Below are 18,898 nucleotides of genomic sequence, written 5' to 3' on the forward strand. Positions count from 1 at the left end.
TACTCTCTGTTGTTTCCTGTCTTCTATTTTGTTTATTCCTGTTCTTGGCTTTATTATTTCTTCCTCTACTTCAGAGTTTCTCAACCCCAGCACTATTGACATTTTCTGCCAGATAATTCTGTTTTGAGCATTATTGGATGTTTCGCAGCATCCCTGGCCTCTCCTCACAAAATACCAGTAGTGTCTCCCTGGTGTGATAACCAAAAATGTCTACAGATGTGGCCAAATATCTTCTGGTGGGAAAAATAGCCCACACGGTTGAGATCCATTGCTCACCTTCTTTTGGTTTCGTTTGCTTTTTTTTCTACCTTCTAAAGGTGGAAGTCATTGATTTTGGACTCCATCACTGCCCCCCACCCCAACATAAGGATTTAAAGCTAGAAACATTTTTCTCTAAACACTGCTTTAGCTGCATGCCACAAATTTTGAAATGTTGTATTTCTTTATCATCCAGCTGAAGATACTTTGTTTTCTTTGTGATTTATTCTTTAACCTGTGACTTCTTATTTCCTTTTCTATTTCATTGGGCTTAATTTGCTCTTCTTCTTGTAGCTTCTCAAGGTGAAAGTTAGACCATAACTTTTTAACCTTTCTTTTTTATACTAATAGAAGAATTTAAAGCTAAACATTTCTAAGTACTGCTTTAGATACATCCAACAAATTTTGACATGTTGTGTTTTCATTATCATTCAGTTCAGAATATTTTCTAATTTCTCTGTCACTTGTTCTTTGATTTGTCACTTATTTTCCAAATATTGCTATTTTCCTGGTTATCTTATTGTTACTGATTTCTAATTCCATTGTGCTTAGAGAACTTACTCTGTATGATTTTAGTACTTAAATTTATTGAAAATTATGCTTTACAAAGTGCATAACTTAGGGACATTTATGTAATATATCAAAAGATTTACCAGAGACAAATTAGAGCGTTTGCTGTATTTGAAATAAGAATTGATTTTTACTGAATTTGATTCATGTGTAATTTTTTCATTTTTTGTTTATTGAAAATTTACATACAGAAAAGTGTATAAATCCTAAGTGTATAGCTCAATGAATTTTCACAAAGGTGAAGAAATAAAATATTATAGACTTACTGTCAACCCTACCTGAGATAACCACAATCTTCTTTTGATACCATTGGTTTTGCCAGTTTTTAACTTTATATGAATGGGGTTATGCAGTGTGTATTTTTGTGTCTGCCTTTTTTCATTCAGCACTATGTTGAAATTTTGAAAATTCATCCATGTTATTGCATAATAGTTCATTCTCAGTGCTCTATAGTATTACATTATATCAATATGAATGTTCCATAATTTATTCATCCATTCTACTATTGATGGACATTTGAGTTTCCAGTTTTGGGCTAGTATGAAAAGAATGTGTATTCTCTTGTATGTCCTTTGATGAGCATGTTTATGTATATTAGTTTGGTGTATGCCTCTGAGGGGAAATGCTGAGCCATAAGGTATGCATATATTCAGCTTTGATAGTAAGTTTTAAGAAGAACTTATTAATTGTAGTTATTCTTATGCATCCTGTTTAGACACTTGCTTTTTTGTGGTCTTAGTTATTGTGGTGGGGTTTTTTTGTTATTGTTATGGAAGAAGTAGTACGTTTCTTATGAGGCATTTTCCCTAAAAGTGTGCAGTATTCAAGTTTTACTGTCTTTAATGTTTTTTAAAAAATATGTACTTGTGATAGAAATAAATGTACAAAACTACTTCTTTGAAAGAATTACTTTATTGAAATAGGCATGATTTTCTTTTATTACAGTGTTCTTCAAACTTTATTGACCACTTTATTATATACCACTAGCAGCAAAAAAATTCTGTATACCTAATATATTTCTATGTGTTGATAATTGTATACATGTATTACTGTACTAATATTTTATAAACACAGAATAAAGTTTAAGAAGAAGAATAAACATAAATAGAAGTTTCACTATTGAGCCAATTATTTTTCAACCCCCTTTAGGTATATACTTCAGAGACCCCCTGCTCTAACATAGCTGAAGTTTAAGCTTTAGGATACAGTTAGAAAATATTCATTTAGCATCATAGAATGTGTTCTTTTCATTGTGTGGAGGACAACATCCATTAGGCACTTTAGGATTAGAAAATAAGTGAAATGAAAATGTTAACAAATTAGGGGTTGGCTCATTAATCCAACAAAGATAGAAGTCTTTTCTTTTGTTGGAAGAGAATATTAATTCTGGGAACGGAGGCTTTTATTTTCCTTCCATGGTGGTACTACTCTTGAGCCAAATGGTACCATTTTGTGCAGTTTCAGTTCTTCGCTTCATTTCATTGACTGCCACCAAACTGCACCCTAAAGAATTAAAAGTTTACATGTTAGAGCAGTGCTGTAGTCAGTGAGAAATCACAGATTTGGTTGAGATAATGACTCCCACTCAAACAGAGAATGCGTTAGCGTGTCTCTTAAAGGGATAGTATTTGCGAAAAAGATTACCTGTGATTTGATGATAAAATGATAGAAATGTCTTTATCCCTGTCCTTGGAAGTTGTTAAGCATTCAGAGTAAGGGTGTCTGAAAGGAAGACAGTTCATAGTGTTTGTTCTCAGAGGTGTATTTTTGTTTGGAGAAGAAAGGTGTGCTAACCAGATGGATTATTCAGAACATCTCAGCTTTATAGGGAATTTATCATAATGGGTTATTTTAATGGCATATTATTGGAAGGGCTTGGTCAGGCATATAGGCTCAGGGAAGCAAAGCGGTTGTTTCTGAGTGTGCTAGGATGTGATGCGTTCAACTTCTCTGTTTGCTAGCACTGTTTGGATCGTTATTTTCTGCTTGTACGTATAATTAGACATCATACCTTAAATCTTATACTGTCCTCACAGCCGACTAAATGATCAAAACACCTATCTTTTCCTTCAGTTTCTTTTTTTTTTTTTTTTTATTAGTTTCTGCTTTATAACAAAGTGAATCAGTCATACATACACATCTGTTCCCACATCCCTTCCCTATTGCGCCTCCCTCCCTCCCACCCTCCCTATCCCACCCCTCCAGGCGGTCACAAAGCACCGAGCTGATCTCCCTGTGCTCTGCGGCTGCTTCCCACTATCTATCTACCTTACGTTTGGTAGTGTATATATGTCCATGCCTCTCTTTCGCTTTGTCACAGCTTACCCTTCACCCTCCCCATATCCTCAAGTCCGTTCTCAAGTAGGTCTGTGTCTTTATTCCCGTTTTACCCCTAGGTTCTTCATGACATTTTTTTTTTTAATTCCATATATATGTGTTAGCATACGGTATTTGTCTTTCTCTTTCTGACTTACTTCACTCTGTATGACAGACTCTAGGTCTATCCACCTCATTACAAATAGCTCAGTTTCGTTCCTTTTTATGGCTGAGTAATATTCCATTGTATATATGTGCCACATCTTCTTTATCCATTCATCCGATGATGGACACTTAGGTTGTTTCCAGCTCCGGGCTATTGTGAATAGAGCTGCAATGAACATTTTGGTACATGTCTCTTTTTGAATTATGGTTTTCTCAGGGTATATGCCTAGTAGTGGGATTGCTGGGTCATATGGTAGTTCTATTTTTAGTTTTTTAAGGAACCTCCATACTGTTCTCCATAGTGGCTGTTGGTACAGTTTCTTTTTTAATCATTATGGTTGGTTGGTTGTTTCCAGGCTAATTCCAAGTGTTACTAAGAACCTCTCAATTTGTTGCCCCATGTAATATGTTTAACATTGTTTTAGGTAGTATATTTTCAGTCTTGTTAAAAATAATAAGAATATTTGCAGTGGCTAACATTTACTGAATACTTACTAGGTGCTGATGCTTTTACATTATTCTCTAATTCTCACAGTAACCCAGCCAAGGCATGTGGTATTATTCCAGTTTTACAAACGAGAAAACTGTTAATTAGAGAGGTTAAATAATTTGTTCAAAGTTCCACAGCTAATGTGAATGATAGGACTAATATTTAAACTCAGGGCTTTTTTCCATTTTTGTTCTCTGGTTTTGCTTTGGACTTCTCAACTCTGCTTGTTTGCTTGTGCTATATCCTTTCCACTTGGAATGTCTTCTCCCTACCAGGTCTGGTTTCTAGTAGTAGCAAATGTACTCATCATGTAAGCTGCAGACCAAATGTCCCCTTTTCTAAAGCCCCATTTTCTGATAGCCCCATTTGTATGTAAACTCTGCATCCTTTAAACTCCCACAACACTTTGTACATTTCTTAATATATTTGTTTTGCCTTGAGTTATAATTATTCCTGTAAATGTCTTAATCTACCAGCTAGAGACTGTCTCTGATTCCTTGCAGCTTAAGCCAATTTTGAACATTGAAGATATGCGGTATTTGTTGACTTGATATTAGAGGCAAAAAAGTCATCAAAATAGGAGTAAACACTACTGATGCATTTTTTTTAAATTGGAAGAATACGGCAATATGATAAAGATTAGTACATATATGATCATTTTTGCTTCTTGGTATTTGGAAATCTTGTTCAATTTTACTAGTGGTATAACTAGATATGGCATACATTTTCTGGTTTGGTGGAAAAGTTCATATACTTAGCTATCATTTTATATTTTTTAAGAAGATAATAAAGAAAAATCAGAGAGGGGCCTCCCTGGTGGCGCAGTGGTTGAGAGTCCGCCTGCCGATGCAGGGGATACGGGTTCGTGCCCCGGTCTGGGAGGATCCCATATGCCGCGGAGCGGCTGGGCCCGTGAGCCATGGCTGCTGGGCCTGCGCATCCGGAGCCTGTGCTCCGCAACGGGAGAGGCCACAACAGTGAGAGGCCCGCATACCACAAAAAAAAAAAAAAAAAAAAAAAAAAAAGAAAAATCAGAGAGGTGGGAAGAACCTGCTGTTTTAATTTTGTTCACAGCAGTGGTTCAGATTATGTTCTTTTGGTGCTAGCTTTGATAGTAGGCTCAATATAATGCTGGAACTCAGCAATTGGTTATCTTTGGATATATATCTTTTTTTTTTTTTTGCGGTACGCGGGCCTCTCACTGCTGTGGCCTCTCCCGTTGCGGAGCACAGGCTCCGGACGCGCAGGCTCAGCGGCCATGGCTCACGGGCCCAGCCGCTCCGCAGCACGTGGGATCCTCCCAGACCGGGGCACGGACCCGCGTCCCCTGCATCGGCAAGCAGACTCCCAACCACTGAGCCACCTGGGAAGCCCGGATATATATCTTTTGCATTTAATGCCATATGTGGGATGCCAGACTGTTTGAAATAAGTATACGGAACATAGTCTTCGTCTCTCTAAATAGATTATTTCCATTTATTACTTACTGTAGTATTTCTTTTTTTTTTTTTTATCTCTGCTTCTCTCTCTCTCTCTCGCTCTTTTAAATTAATTAATTAATTTTTAAATTTTTTGGCTGCGTTGTGTCTTCATTGGGCTTTCTCTAGTTGCGGCGAGCAGGGACTACTCTTCGTTGCGGTGTGCGGGCTTCTCATTGCAGTGGCTTCTCTTGTGGAGCACGGGCTCTAGGCACGCGGGCTTCAGTAGTTGTGGCACTCAGGCTCAGTAGTTATGGCTTGTGGGCTCTAGAGCACAGGCTCAGTAGTTATGGAGCATGGGCTTAGTTACTCCAAGGCATGTGGGATCTTCCCAGACCAGGGCTCGAACCCATGTCCCGTGCATTGGTAGGCAGATTCTTAACCACTGTGCCACCAGGGAGGTCCCCTTACTATAGTATTTCATTGTTTTTGTTTTACTTGTTCTGAGTTTTCTTCTCAGATTAAGGCAATTAAACCAAAACTTACTAAGAGGGGGTGCGTGGAAAATTTTATTATTGATTACACGTTCAAATTTTGGACAATATTTTTTTGCTTTAAATCTCTTTAAAATACACCTTTTCCCTCTTCTAACTTATTGATTTACTTTGACATTTCATTCAAACAAAAAAGAACTTAAACCTTTTTATAAATACTTATATGTGTTAGAGATTTGGTTGTAATTTATTGAGTTTTGAAGTCTGAGTCTGTGTTATACTAAAAATGCTGTGTTTTTATTGTTTCTCCCATCTGAGTCATACATATCCTTGCCATTAATTTGTCTGAACTCTTAAAGCATCCTGAGATTTTTTTTACATCTCCAGAGAGAGAGAGAGAGAGAGGTGTTTTTTTTTATTAAGATAATCTCTTGAAAATGAACATCAAACTACAATGAGGTATCACCTCACACCAGTTAGAATGGCCATCATCAAAAAATCTACAAACAGGGGCTTCCCTGGTGGCACAGTGGTTGAGGGTCCGCCTGCCAATTCAGGGGATACGGGTTCGTGCCCCGGTCTGGGAGGATCCCACATGCAGTCGGGCGGCTGGACCCGTGAGCCGTGGCCGCTGGGCCTGCGCGTCCGGAGCCTGTGCTCCGCAACGGGAGAGGCCACGACAGTGAAAGGCCTGCGTACTGCAAAAAAAAAAAAAAAAAAAAAAAAAAATCTACGAACAGTAAATGCTGGAGAGGGTGTGGAAAAAAGGGAACCCTCTTGCACTGTTGGCGGGAATGTAAATTGATACAGCCACTGTGGAGGACAGTATGGAGGCTCCTTAAAAAACTAAAAATAGAACTACCATACAACCCAGCAATCCCACTACTGGGCATATACCCTGAGAAAACCATAATTCAAAAAGAGTCATGTACCACAATGTTCATTGCAGTTCTGTTTACAGTAACCAGGACATGGAAGCAACCTATGTGTCCATTGACAGGTGAATGGATAAAGAATATGTGGTATATATATATATACAATGGAATATTACTCAGCCATAAAAGGAAACGAAATTGAGTTATTTGTAGTGAGGTGGATGGAACTAGAGTCTGTCATATAGAGTGAAGTAAGTCAGAAAGAAAAAAACAAATACCGTATGCTAACACATATATTAGGAATCTAAAAAAAAAAATGGTTCTGAAGAACCTAGGGGCAGGACAGGAATAAAGACGCAGATGTAGAGAATGGACTTGAGGACACGGGGAGGGGGAAGGGTGAGCTGGGACAAAGTGAGAGAGTGGCGTGGACATATATACACTACCAAATGTAAAATAGATAGCTAGTGGGAAGCAGCCACATAGCTCAGGGAGATCATCTTGGTGCTTTGTGACCACCTAGAGGGGTGGGATAGGGAGGGTGGGAGGGAGACGCAAGAGGGAGGAGATATGGGGATATATGTATATGTATAGCTGATTCGCTTTTTTATAAAGCAGAAACTAACACACCATTGTAAAGCAATTATACTCCATTAAAGATGTTTTAAAAAAAAAAAAGAAAATGAACATCAGTCTTTTTCATCCTGTGTCACTTGGACCTTATGAAACTGCTAAGAAAGCAAAAGGTGGACAGTAGACAGTAATTCAAAGAAGCCTTTTGGCTCTTGAACTAAGACAGTGGGTAAAATTTCCACAAATTATGAGACTGACAAAAATATTCTTACTGTTAAAATTTAGAAATTTGATTATTAAATATCCATTAAAATAATAAATCAGATTAAAGTAATCAGTAATGTAATAATCTGAAGGCTTTTGACATTAACCAGAATATATTAAATGCTTAAAGTTTCAGTTCTGATGACAGGAACTTAAATTTTCCTTTATAAAATTCCGTTATTGTTAATGCTAAACTATTGTAAAAGTAATACGTCTATTCAAGAGAACTTAGTATAACATAATTCTAATAGTAGCTAACTTTAGGTAGAGTTTGTTATATTTTGATGTTCAGCATAAACTTGTTTATTCCTCATAACAATCATATGAGGCAAGTACTGTTATTTTTCCTATTTCGTAGATGAGAAAACTGAGCACAGAGAAATGAAGGGACTTTTAAAAGGCCACACAATATTTGAACCTAGTCAGTCAGGCCTTAGAGTCTGTGCCTTTAACCTCTCTTCAGTATTGCTTGTCACTGAGTGGTTAAGAACTTGGGGTTTGGAGTAACAAAGACGTAGGCCTAAATCATGGCTGCGACTTATATTCTTGGGACAAGAGCATGTCTCTTTACCTCTCTGAACCTCAGTATTCTTTTTTATAAAACGAGGGTTGTTTGGAGGATAAAATGAGGTAATGTATGTTAACTGTTTAGCAGACACTCAGCTTGTTCAATTGATGGTAAGTATTATTATAACAAATACTAATAAGTAAAATGAAAAAAAGTCACAAATAGAAGACTTTGTTAGCATTTTGAGGTGTATCCTCCCAGTCTTTTAAACATGTGTTTTTTATTTTATTAATTTATTTTCTTCTGTTCATGTTATTTTTTTCCCTTGTATAACTTTTTTTGATTTATGTTTCACATTCAAGGAAGGAAGGCTTGAATTTGTCTGTATCACTTAGCAATAAGGCAAGCCTGTTTCAGCTTCTGTGGTGGCCAAAACTTTTTCTCTCCCTATGTTTAGGAGTAAGTAAGTGGAGATAGAAGAGGACACAGAAGTACATATACCTTTTTTTTTTAAACAAAAAAAATGGGATTATGTTTGAATTAAAATTTCTAATATGATGTCTACAAATCAGTAAAACGTAGGACCCTAGAAGTAGGCAAGAGAATACTTGCTAGTATCAATTTTATTAAAAATGATAATGAGATCCTAATTTCAAAATATTTAGAGTTGTTAACTGAAAACAGTATACCTCAATGAACAGTCTTAATGAACATAGACTATTTCTTCTTGATGAGTGAGATAGATAGAAGTCTGACCATGTATTGCATTGTTAAATAAATTAACTGGGTGAATTTATTTAGCAGTACCTAAACTAATCCCCCTTTCTATAGCCTCAGCAACAAAACATGGCTAATACTCTTTTTTTCCCCCTTTTTTCCTGCCTTTTAGGTCTACACACAATGAGCTGGAAAAGAATCGGTGAGTCAGTGATGAGGTGCAGCTTTCATATATGTTAAAAAGCAAACTCAACATTTTACCTGTGAAAATATATTGCATATGTAGTTATAACTTTTTTACATGTGTAACATATCATGGTTCTGATATATGTGTATTCTCTCCAAAAAATAGTCCGCTTACGCTATCTAAACTGGAAGACATAAATATACTCTAAGTTTATTTGAATTTTGAGTTTATGTTGAGCGTTCTTTATTTCTGTCTCAACGGGTTAATTGTGATAGGCTCCTGGCTTAAATATGGTCTTGCTAAAGGATTAGGTTTCTGTAATGTAGCTAATAACTATTATGGCAAATTGTAGGATATTGAATTTCTCTTTCTTTGCAGTTCATTCATTCATTCATTCATTCATGCATTCAACAAATCTTTATCTTGCACCATCTATATGTTAGTGCCAGGCAGGCATAATGCTTTACATAGTAAATACAAGAATGTGTAAGGCAGTTTCTGACCTTAAGGAATTTTTAGCTTCCTGGGAGAGAAAGATAAGTAATTAAAATACTGTATAGTGTGGTAAGTATGATGGTGGAGAAGCAGAGGATGCTGAAAGATCATTTTTGAAGGTCACCTGATTCTCTCTTGAGGGAGTCTTGGGAGGCTTTCCAGAGGATAGTGAGCACTGGTTATTGAGGAAACTGCAAGAGGTTCAGTATGAATATAAAAGATGGTAACAGGAGGCAAGCCAGGCCAGATGTTGACAATTATGCTGAAGAGTTTGGACTTTTTCTGAGAGCAGTAAGGAGCAGTTGAATGATTTTAAGGTGGGTTGTCATATGATCAGATTTGGGTTTTGGAAAGATCACTTTGGCTACAGTATAAAGAATTGGCTGATTGGCAGAAGGGATCTCAGAGACAAGAAAACTCTTTGGAGGCCATTGGAAATCTCCAAGGTAAGAGATGATGGTAGCCATTGGAGATAGAAATAGACAGAATAAAGAAATAGTATGGAATATAAATCAATAGAAATTGGTGATTAGTTGGCTATGGAAGGTTAAGTTTTAGATTGTATTATCATTTACTAGAAAAAGGAATATAGGAAGGGGACAAGTTTGGGGGAGAAGATGAGGATTAAATGACTAAATATTCTCTTTTTAGTACAGAGGTTAAAGTAATAAGCAACAAACTGGAATTGTTTATATTAGCCATTTTTAAAATTATATAAGTTTCAGATGTACAGCACTATAATTCGACATCTGTATGCACTAAAAAGTGATCACCATACAGTTGACCCCCTTCATCCATTGCACCCTGCCCCACAACCTCCTTCCCCTTTGGTAACCAGTAATCTGTTCTCTGTATCTATAGGTTTGTTTTTGTTTTATTTTGTTTGTTTTGTTTTTTTAGATAACACGTACAAGTGAAATCATAGGTATTTGTCTTTCTCTACGCGGCTTATTTCACTTAGCATATACCTTCAAGGTCCATTCGTGTTGTCACAAATGGCAGAATTTCATTCTTTTTTATGGCTGAGTAGTATTCCCTCGTGTGCATGTATGTGTGTGTGTGTGTGTATACACTCATACATACACATGCCACATCATCCATTAATCCATTGATGGACACTTAGGTTATTTCCATATCTTTACTACTGTAGATAATGCTGCAATGAGCATCGGGGTGCATATATCTTTTCAAATCACTGTTTTCCTGTTCTTTGGATAAATACCCAGAAGTAGAATAGCTGGGTGTACCACACATTTTTGACAAACAAGATCTCTTTGACCTTCAACTTTTTGTCCTGCCCTTTTTTAAATAGAAGGGCCCTTGCATATTGACTAACCCAACTGCCTCATTGCAGATGAATTTAAATGTCAAATCCTCTTGAAGAGGCTTAGCATTTTCCTCCAGGCTGACTTAGTGGCTTTTACCACTTTATTTGCACAATGCTCTGTTCATATCTCCTATTGTAAAACTTAATCAGGTAGTCTTATAATTATCTGTTTATATGTCTCTTTCTGCCAAATGACTATGACTACCTCAAAGGTAGGGATTCTGTTTTGTTCAGTTTTGTATTCTTGGTGTCTAGCATTTGATGCATGTATAGTAGATGGTAGCTTTAATACTGAATGAAGGATAAAACTGGAGCAAAGTTCAGTGGTCTAGTCAAAAATGTTTTGCTAGTTTGAGGCAAAGCAGTTTGGCAGGAAATGTTTTATTTTAAAGAGTTTCTTTTCTGTCTTATATTTCTAGTATATTAAAGGAAGTATCTGGCTAGTTTAAACATGGCAAAAGGACTAAGAAATAACAGCTTTGAAGATACTAAAAATAAAACCTTCTCTTGACCTTTAGAGCACAGAGTGTATTTTTGGGCCATATGTTTTAAATACTGATAAACATGTGGCTTTTATAATTATTTCACCCACATGAATGTGGCCCTTGGGAGACCCTCATTGGAAATCTAGCAAAAACCTTTGTTTAACACGCGAGTAAAGAGACTGTTTAGTAAAGTATTTGGAATTGAGCTTTTAAAACCTTTGAGTAAACTTCATTCAATGCATTCTGTCTATCAATTCTGACTTATTGATAGGCTTATCACCCATAGTATCACTTTGATATGCCCTGTAAATTGTTTAATCTAGTATTTGTCTATAGCACTGGAGTAGCATGTGTGGCTTTTATCACCTGGACTGTACCTGATCTCTGCTCTCTCCAGTGAAGGCTTTTTGTTCCCATTTTATTTACTTAGGTCTGAGACTTTCTGGCTGGTTTCCTACCCTACCTCTCTTAAGGCATGGTTCACTCATCCTTTTCTGTCCTCTTCTGATAGTCCTAGTGTCTTTATTTCTCAAATTACGTCTTCTCCTCTCTCCCGTCTTCCCTCCTGTTCTTTCGTCCTCCCTCCCTCTCTTCTTTGAGGTTGAAAGGTAATATAGAATTAACCTTTCCAAGATGTATTTGTTTTTTAAAGGGATATTTATCAATATAAATAAATCTCTAATTTAGTGGAATGTGTCAGAGGATGAGTGTTAAAGGAAGAATCCAATTGAATAACCTATACTTCACTTCTGAAAAGTGGATCTAACAAGAAAACAAATATTGGTAGACACAGGATGATTTAAAGGGAGGGGTGGGGGGATGTTTTAGCCAAAGAGCAGGAAAGCAGCACAAGAATATTTTTAATCTTTAAGCCTGTATTACTATTACACTTTTTAGGCCCCCACCCAGTTCTATTTAATGATCCTTTTTTCTAAGGCAGTGTTTTTATTTGACATAGTAAATAAAAAGTTAACATAGATTTGGCACCCTTTAAAATAAATAGAATTTTGGCTTTACCTTTCATTTGCTTTTGAGTGTGAGCTTATATGAGGAAAGTAATTCACTGTCAAAAGAGTGATTTGATTTTGTTTTCATTCTGAAAAGATATTCCTGAAGCAAGTCATATTTTTGAAATTTTGCCGCTCTACATACAATATGTTCATATCAAAAGTTTTTTAAAAAGCTTAGTTCTAAAATCTTGCATATAAAGCTACTCCAAGTTAGTGGGTTTTTTTTTTACTGGGGCAATGCAGTGAGAATTAAAGTAGATGATTTAAAATTGTTAGTGAATGACAGAGTAATTCCAGATGGCTATCTTTTTTTTTTTATTTATCTATCTATTTATTTATTTATTTTTGGCTGAGGTGGGTCTTTGTTGCTGCTTGCGGGCTTTCTCTAGTTGCAGCGAGCGGGGGCTACTGTTCATTGCGGTGCGCAGTCTTTTCATTGTGGTGGCTTCTCTTTGTTGCGGAGCATGGCCTCTAGGCGCACGGGCTTCAGTAGTTGTGGCACTGGGGCTCAGTAGTTGTGGCTCGTGGGCTCTAGAGCGCAGGCTCAGTAGTTGTGGCACACAGGCCCAGTTGCTCTGCGGCATGTGGGATCTTCCTGGACCAGGGCTCGAACCCGTGTCCCCTGCACTGGAAGGCAGATTCTTAACCACTGTGCCAGCAGAGAAGTCCCCAGATGGCTATCTTAAACAGAGCCCTAAGATTGTTGAAGCCCTGGGTCTGGCCTTGAGGAGACAATAGCCAACAAATGTTGAGGTTCGTACTCCCAGACTTCAGAGGGTCTGGCGAGCACAGAGTAGTTTGCTCTGGCCCACAATTACCCCAAGATGCCTATAGCCCACTAGGGAGCTTTTAGGTAGTTTCAGACCTGATAAAGAAATTCAGATTCTTTCTTGGACAGGTCCTGGGTTTCTTTTTCTGCCTAAAACCTTGATGGTTACACTGAGCCTGGTCTAGGTGGTACAGAACATTTGTTACCTGTGTATTCACCCTGTCCCTCTAGACCTATAAGAGGTCGTAACAGGCTCAGGAGGTAGAAGTAAAGGGAAGTAGAGTGCCTTTAGCTGTTCCGCATTCCTCAGCAGCCTCTGTGAATCATCTCATGGTGAAGTTAATTTTACTTTTGAGTCTTTGAGATTTGAAAATTAAGAATATACATTGCCCCATTGGCTTATCTTATAAGTTGGGTCCTTTGCCAGAGAAGAAACCATTCAGTACAGATTTTAGACCACTTCATTGCTTTTTCATTTTCTTAATTCAAATTACTGAAGATGTTTTTGAAAGAGTCAACAACTTTAATAGGACTTTAATGATCAAGAACCTTAGTGCTGACAGCAGGAGAGGCCGTTTAACCTTAATAGTTGTCATTCCATTGAAACAAAAGGCTTACTCTTATCCCCACTTTGGCAAAGCTGAAAGGACCACATGAGGACACTGGACTTACAATGCCTTCCTAGGCAGAGCAGAAGTACCCCGAGTATTTGTGATAAAAGAGAAGCATGCCCAGTGAATGGTAATAGGTGTCCTCCATATAGAGATTTTCTTATACCTCTGAAGGAATGGTGGAAATGAGCACTTATTGAGTACTTACTGTGTTCTCCCACTATGCAAAACCATTGTTTAATCCTGTAAGGTAGGAAGGCAGAAAGTATAGATCAAAGTGTTATTAAAAACTAGTCATTTTGACCATCATAACTACAATTTGAAACAAGTTGATGGGAACACAAAACAGTCAATCATCCTATCTGATCATAAATATGATAGCTATATGTAATATCAGTCTTTCTCTTCAGTAAGGATTAATAAATACTGTGTTTGGCATCATGGTACATAAAATGAAGTATAAGATACCCTGTCCTATCCTTAAGGTTAAGGCCATTGTAGTTTGGTAGTTATAAGTTGCCTCTTTCAATACCAGGATATGTCTGATATGTTAACAATTAATGTCTAGAAGGATGCATTAAAATTGTTTTTCAAACTGAAGGTTGAAACCCATTAAGTAGTCTATGCAGTCATTTTAGTGAGTCATTTGAAAAAGAAGTAGCATAGAATAGAAGATACCAAAGTGCGTTGCTTGAAGTAAAGTTAAATGTAGAATTGTGAAACTTGTGTATACTGGCTTGTGATGTAAAAATGCTGTGGTCATAGTCAAACAGCTACTGCCCAGATAGTCAAGGAGAATGTATCCTGAGCCATGAGGAAGAGAGAGACTTTGAATCTAAGGAAAGAATAAGGAAAGGGGTCAGAGCCATGGAAGCAGTGGCATCATAAGCTCTGTCCAGGAAAGAGTGCGTAGACCATATATAGTGGAAGAGTAGAGTCTTTCAAATTGGTGTTGGGAAATGAGGCCAGAAAGGTGGTTTGATATTAGACGGCAGTGTTATTGAATGCCAAGGAATTTGGATCTTATTTTGTTGGTAGTAGTGAGTTTTTGAGACTGTTGATCAAAACATACACATACAAACGCACACACGCACGCACAGACATGCGCCTATACGCACACATACTCTAGCTGTGAAATCAGGGAGACTGGTTTGGATATTCTGAAGCAGCCAAGGTAGGAGAAGGATATAAGAACCAGCATTCCGTTGATGGAATTAGGAATAGAAAGGGACGGAGCAGACTAAGAAACAGTGTAAAGAAAGAATATTATTTTCCGTTAACTGCTACTATTCATTCCTACTTACATTTCATTCTTTACATAGCAGCAAGAGTAATCTTCTTAAAGGATATATCACGTCATGCCATTTCTGTTTACAATCCTCCACTGGCTTCCTAGTGCAACTAGAGAAAATCTATGGCCGACAAAGTCCTACCACTCTATCCCTCATCTCCTGTGGTCCAGCTGGCACTGTTTTCTTTCTTTTCCTCAAACACACCATGTTTATTTCCATCTTAGGGCTTTTGTACCTGCTGTTTCTTCTGCTTGGAAAGCCCTTGCTCTAGTCTTTCATTATTATTTAGTTCTCAGTTTTCAGGTCATCTCCTTAGAGAACAGTATTTGCCCCCCAGTCACTTTCTATCCCATTGCCTTTTCTGTCACCTTAACATTTATCTCTGTATGAATTATTTATTTGTTTGAGTTATTTGACTTCTTTTACTAGAATATAAGTTTCAGGAAGGCAGAGACTTTGTCTTATTTACCCTTAGCAGATAGCAGTCATTCATTAAATGTTCACTGAATGAAAAAATGATTAAATGTACTATTGAGCATATCTATAATCAATATGTTATTAATTGAATTATAATGACAAGTGAAAAATGACAAATATATAAAATACTCTTGAGAGCTCAGAAGACATATTATTATAATAAAACAATTTCATAGGAGGTAAATGGAAAACTTAATGAATTCTTAAAATGTAAATAAATTATATGGAAAAAACTTGATAACTGGCAACATACTAAAGGATTTTTACGATGCAGAACTTTATCCGGCTCATAAGAAGAGAATTGGTAACTCTTTTTTTAGAAGCTAATTGATTCTTTCAGTTCATTAAGATATCACATAGCACACTAAAAAAAAGACAGGTAATTTTGTAAAGGGGAGTTTATGCTGCACTTGTGAGGTCTTTACTCTTTTCTCATTCCATGACTTGAAAATGGTTAAGCATTTTTTGAGGTAAAGATATATACTTGGAGACTAGAATATCATAAATAATTTCAACATTTTTGTGTTAGAATTTTTGGTGTATTACGTTTATCTCAGTGGTTTGGACATGATAATGAATACAGTTTTTTTTAGACTATATACATGCCCTCATTTGACATGGACATTTTGACAGAGTGATTGTTTTGGTCTACATTATCTTAGAACAAGACATAAGAGTAAATCTTTGACCGTGGGTTAGGCAGTTGTTTCTTAGTGTATCACCTGACTATTTAGGATTCCTTGGCAGGAAGAGCATATCTTAAATGGTTTTAGCTGCGTATTTGGGGTGCTTTAATGACACTTGTTTAAAAAGAACATATGCTTTTATGTACAGTGTACACATTCTAGAAAACAATGTACATTTGTTAGGAGGAAAAACAACTTGCAAGATTGGTTTGGTAGAACTTTCATTAAAACTCTTATCTCAACTAACATTGAAGGATATTAGCTTGCATTAAAAACAGGTTATGTGGGACTTCCCTGGTGGCGCAGTGGTTAAGAATCTGCCTGCCAATGCACGCAGGACACGGGTTTGAGCCCTGGTCCGGGAAGATCCCACATGCCATGGAGCAACTAAGCCCATGCGCTACAACTACTGAGCCTGCACTCTAGAGCTCGCAAGCCACAACTACTGAGCTCGCGTGCCACAACTACTGAAGACCACGTGCCTAGAGTCCATGCTCCACAACACAAGAGAAGCCACTGCAGTGAGAAGCCTGCGCACCGCAACAAAGAGTAGTCCCCACTCACCACAACTAGAGAAAGCCCACGCACAGCAATGAAGGCCCAACACAGCCAAAAATAAATAAATTAATTAATTTTAAAAAAAGTTATGTCGTTAAGGAAACTATACCTTTATTGTAGGTTTGAAATATAGAACTGCAGCTGGATCAAAAGTCTGTAGTTTTAGATTGGGTCCAGTAATTCTGGAAAGTTCAGTTGAAAGTTTTTCTTAGCCTTGGTTTATTACTAAGATATAAATTTCATTATGAAAATACCTTATAGTAACTTCCTTAGCCTGATAAAAAAGGTCATTTATGAAAAACCCACAGCTAACATTGTACTTAATGGTAAAAGACTAAATTATTTCCCCTAAGATCAGGAGTAAGACAAATATGTCTGCTCTCATGCCTTCTACTCAACATTGTACTGGAGGTTCTAGCCAAGACATTTAGGTGAGAGAAAGAAATAAAAGGCATTCAGATTGGAAAGGAAGAAGTAAAACCATTTCTACTTGCAGATATCATAGTCTTGTCTTATGTATAGAAAATCCTAAGGAATACACATAAAAAACTAGAGTTCATTAAAAAATTTAGCAAAGTTGCAGGGTTGAGGATTGACACACAAAAACCAGTTCTGTTTCTATAGATCAGCAGTGAACAGTCTGAAAATGAGTTTAAGAAAACAATTCTATTAACAATAGCATCCAAAAAAATCAAATACTTAGGAATAAACTTAACAAGGGAGGTGAAAGATTTGTACACTGAAAAGTACAAAACACTGTTTAAAGAAATTAAAGAAGACCTTAGCTGGCAAGAGATCCTGTGTTTATGGATTGGAAGACTTAATATTGTAGTACTCCCCATATTGATCTGCAGATTCAATGCAAGCCCTGTCAAAATCCCAGCTTCTTTTTTTAGCAGGGATTTACAACTAATCCTAAAGTTCATATGGAAATGCATAATACCCAGAGTGGCCAAAACAATCTTGAAAAGAACGAAGTTGGAAGATTCATACTTTCCAATTTCAAAACTTACCACAAAGCTATGTAACCAAGACAGTGTGGTATTGATCTAAGTATTCTTATACTTACAGACTTATAGATCAATGGAATAGATTCCAGAAACAATCCCTCATATTTATGGTAAATTAATTTTCGACAGGGATGCCAAGACAATTCAATGTCTTTTCAACAAATGGTGCTGATACAACTGGATATCTATATGCAAAATAATGAAGTTAGATCCCTATCTCACACCATATACACAGATAAACTCAAAATGGATCACAGACCTGAATTTAAGGTATAAAACTGTTATAAAATTCTTAGAAGAAAACCTGAGAGTAAATATTTGTGACTTTGGCCTAGGCAATGGTTTCTTACATAAGACACCAGCAGCACAAGCAACACAAGAAAAAATAGATACGTAGGACTTTATCGAAATTTAAAACATTTGTGCTTCAAAAGACACCATCAAGAAAGTAAAGACAAATTACAGAATGGGAGAAAATACTTGCAAAACATATATCTGTTAAGAGGCTTGTATCCAGAATATATGAAAAACTCTTACAACTAAACAATAAGACAACCCAATATAAAAATGGGCAAAGGATTTGAACAGATATACAAAGGGTCAATAAGCACATGAAAAGATGCTCAATATCATAATCATTAGGGAAATGCAAATCAAAACTATTGAGATACCACTTCACCACTCACTAAAATGGCTAATTGCTCACCAACTTTGTGATCATCCTTTCATCATACCAGTCACCATTGGCTGGGGAAAAGGTCTGAAAAAGTCTACTGACCTCACAGTTTGGCACTTAGAAAGTGCTGATTTCATCATTGTCTGATGGCATTGCACAAATGACTCAACACTTTACAACTGCTTAAGATGTGTAATTAACCACAGATAAATTTCCAATATATTATATGGTGCTACTACCTAATGTGGTTCAAGTACTTGATAATGAGAAAAGATTGAGTTCTGTAACATATAAAAAGGGAATATTTAAAGATTTTTCAGAGCCTCTACTTAACAATGAAATTTAACAAAATTAAGACCATATATTGAAAGAATATAGTAATTGTATCTGTTTTGCTTAAGGTATACTAAAATATAACTTGATTGTATTTGTCAGGCCTTGAACAACAAAATTTTAAAAGTATAGCTGTGGGGGGCTTCCCTGGTGGCGCAATGGTTAAGAATCCGCCTGCCAATGCAGGGGACACGGGTGCAAGCCCTGGTCCGGAAAGATCCCACATGCCACACAGCAGCTAAGCCTGTGCGCCACAGCTACTGAGCCTGTACTCTAGAGCTCACAAGCCACACTACTGAGCCCAAGTGCCACAACTGCTGAAGCCTACATGCCT

At 36.9% G+C, this 18,898-nt stretch overlaps 1 protein-coding gene across 2 annotated transcripts in view; it reads left to right on the plus strand.

The window, feature by feature from the left end:
* The window catches only part of MXI1 (MAX interactor 1, dimerization protein), a gene marked incomplete at both ends in the record, with an annotated part of 96,236 nt that overhangs the window by 41,774 nt on the left and 35,564 nt on the right, over window positions 1–18,898 (plus strand). For both annotated transcript variants that reach the window (XM_079722218.1, XM_079722219.1), the window contains one exon: window positions 8,821–8,850. In XM_079722218.1, the coding sequence (XP_079578344.1) occupies window positions 8,821–8,850 (30 nt within the window). The remainder of the gene's footprint in view (window positions 1–8,820; window positions 8,851–18,898) is intronic.

The sequence above is a fragment of the Hyperoodon ampullatus genome (assembly GCF_949752795.1).
Source record: "Hyperoodon ampullatus genome assembly, chromosome: 1".
Taxonomy (NCBI): domain Eukaryota; kingdom Metazoa; phylum Chordata; class Mammalia; order Artiodactyla; family Ziphiidae; genus Hyperoodon; species Hyperoodon ampullatus.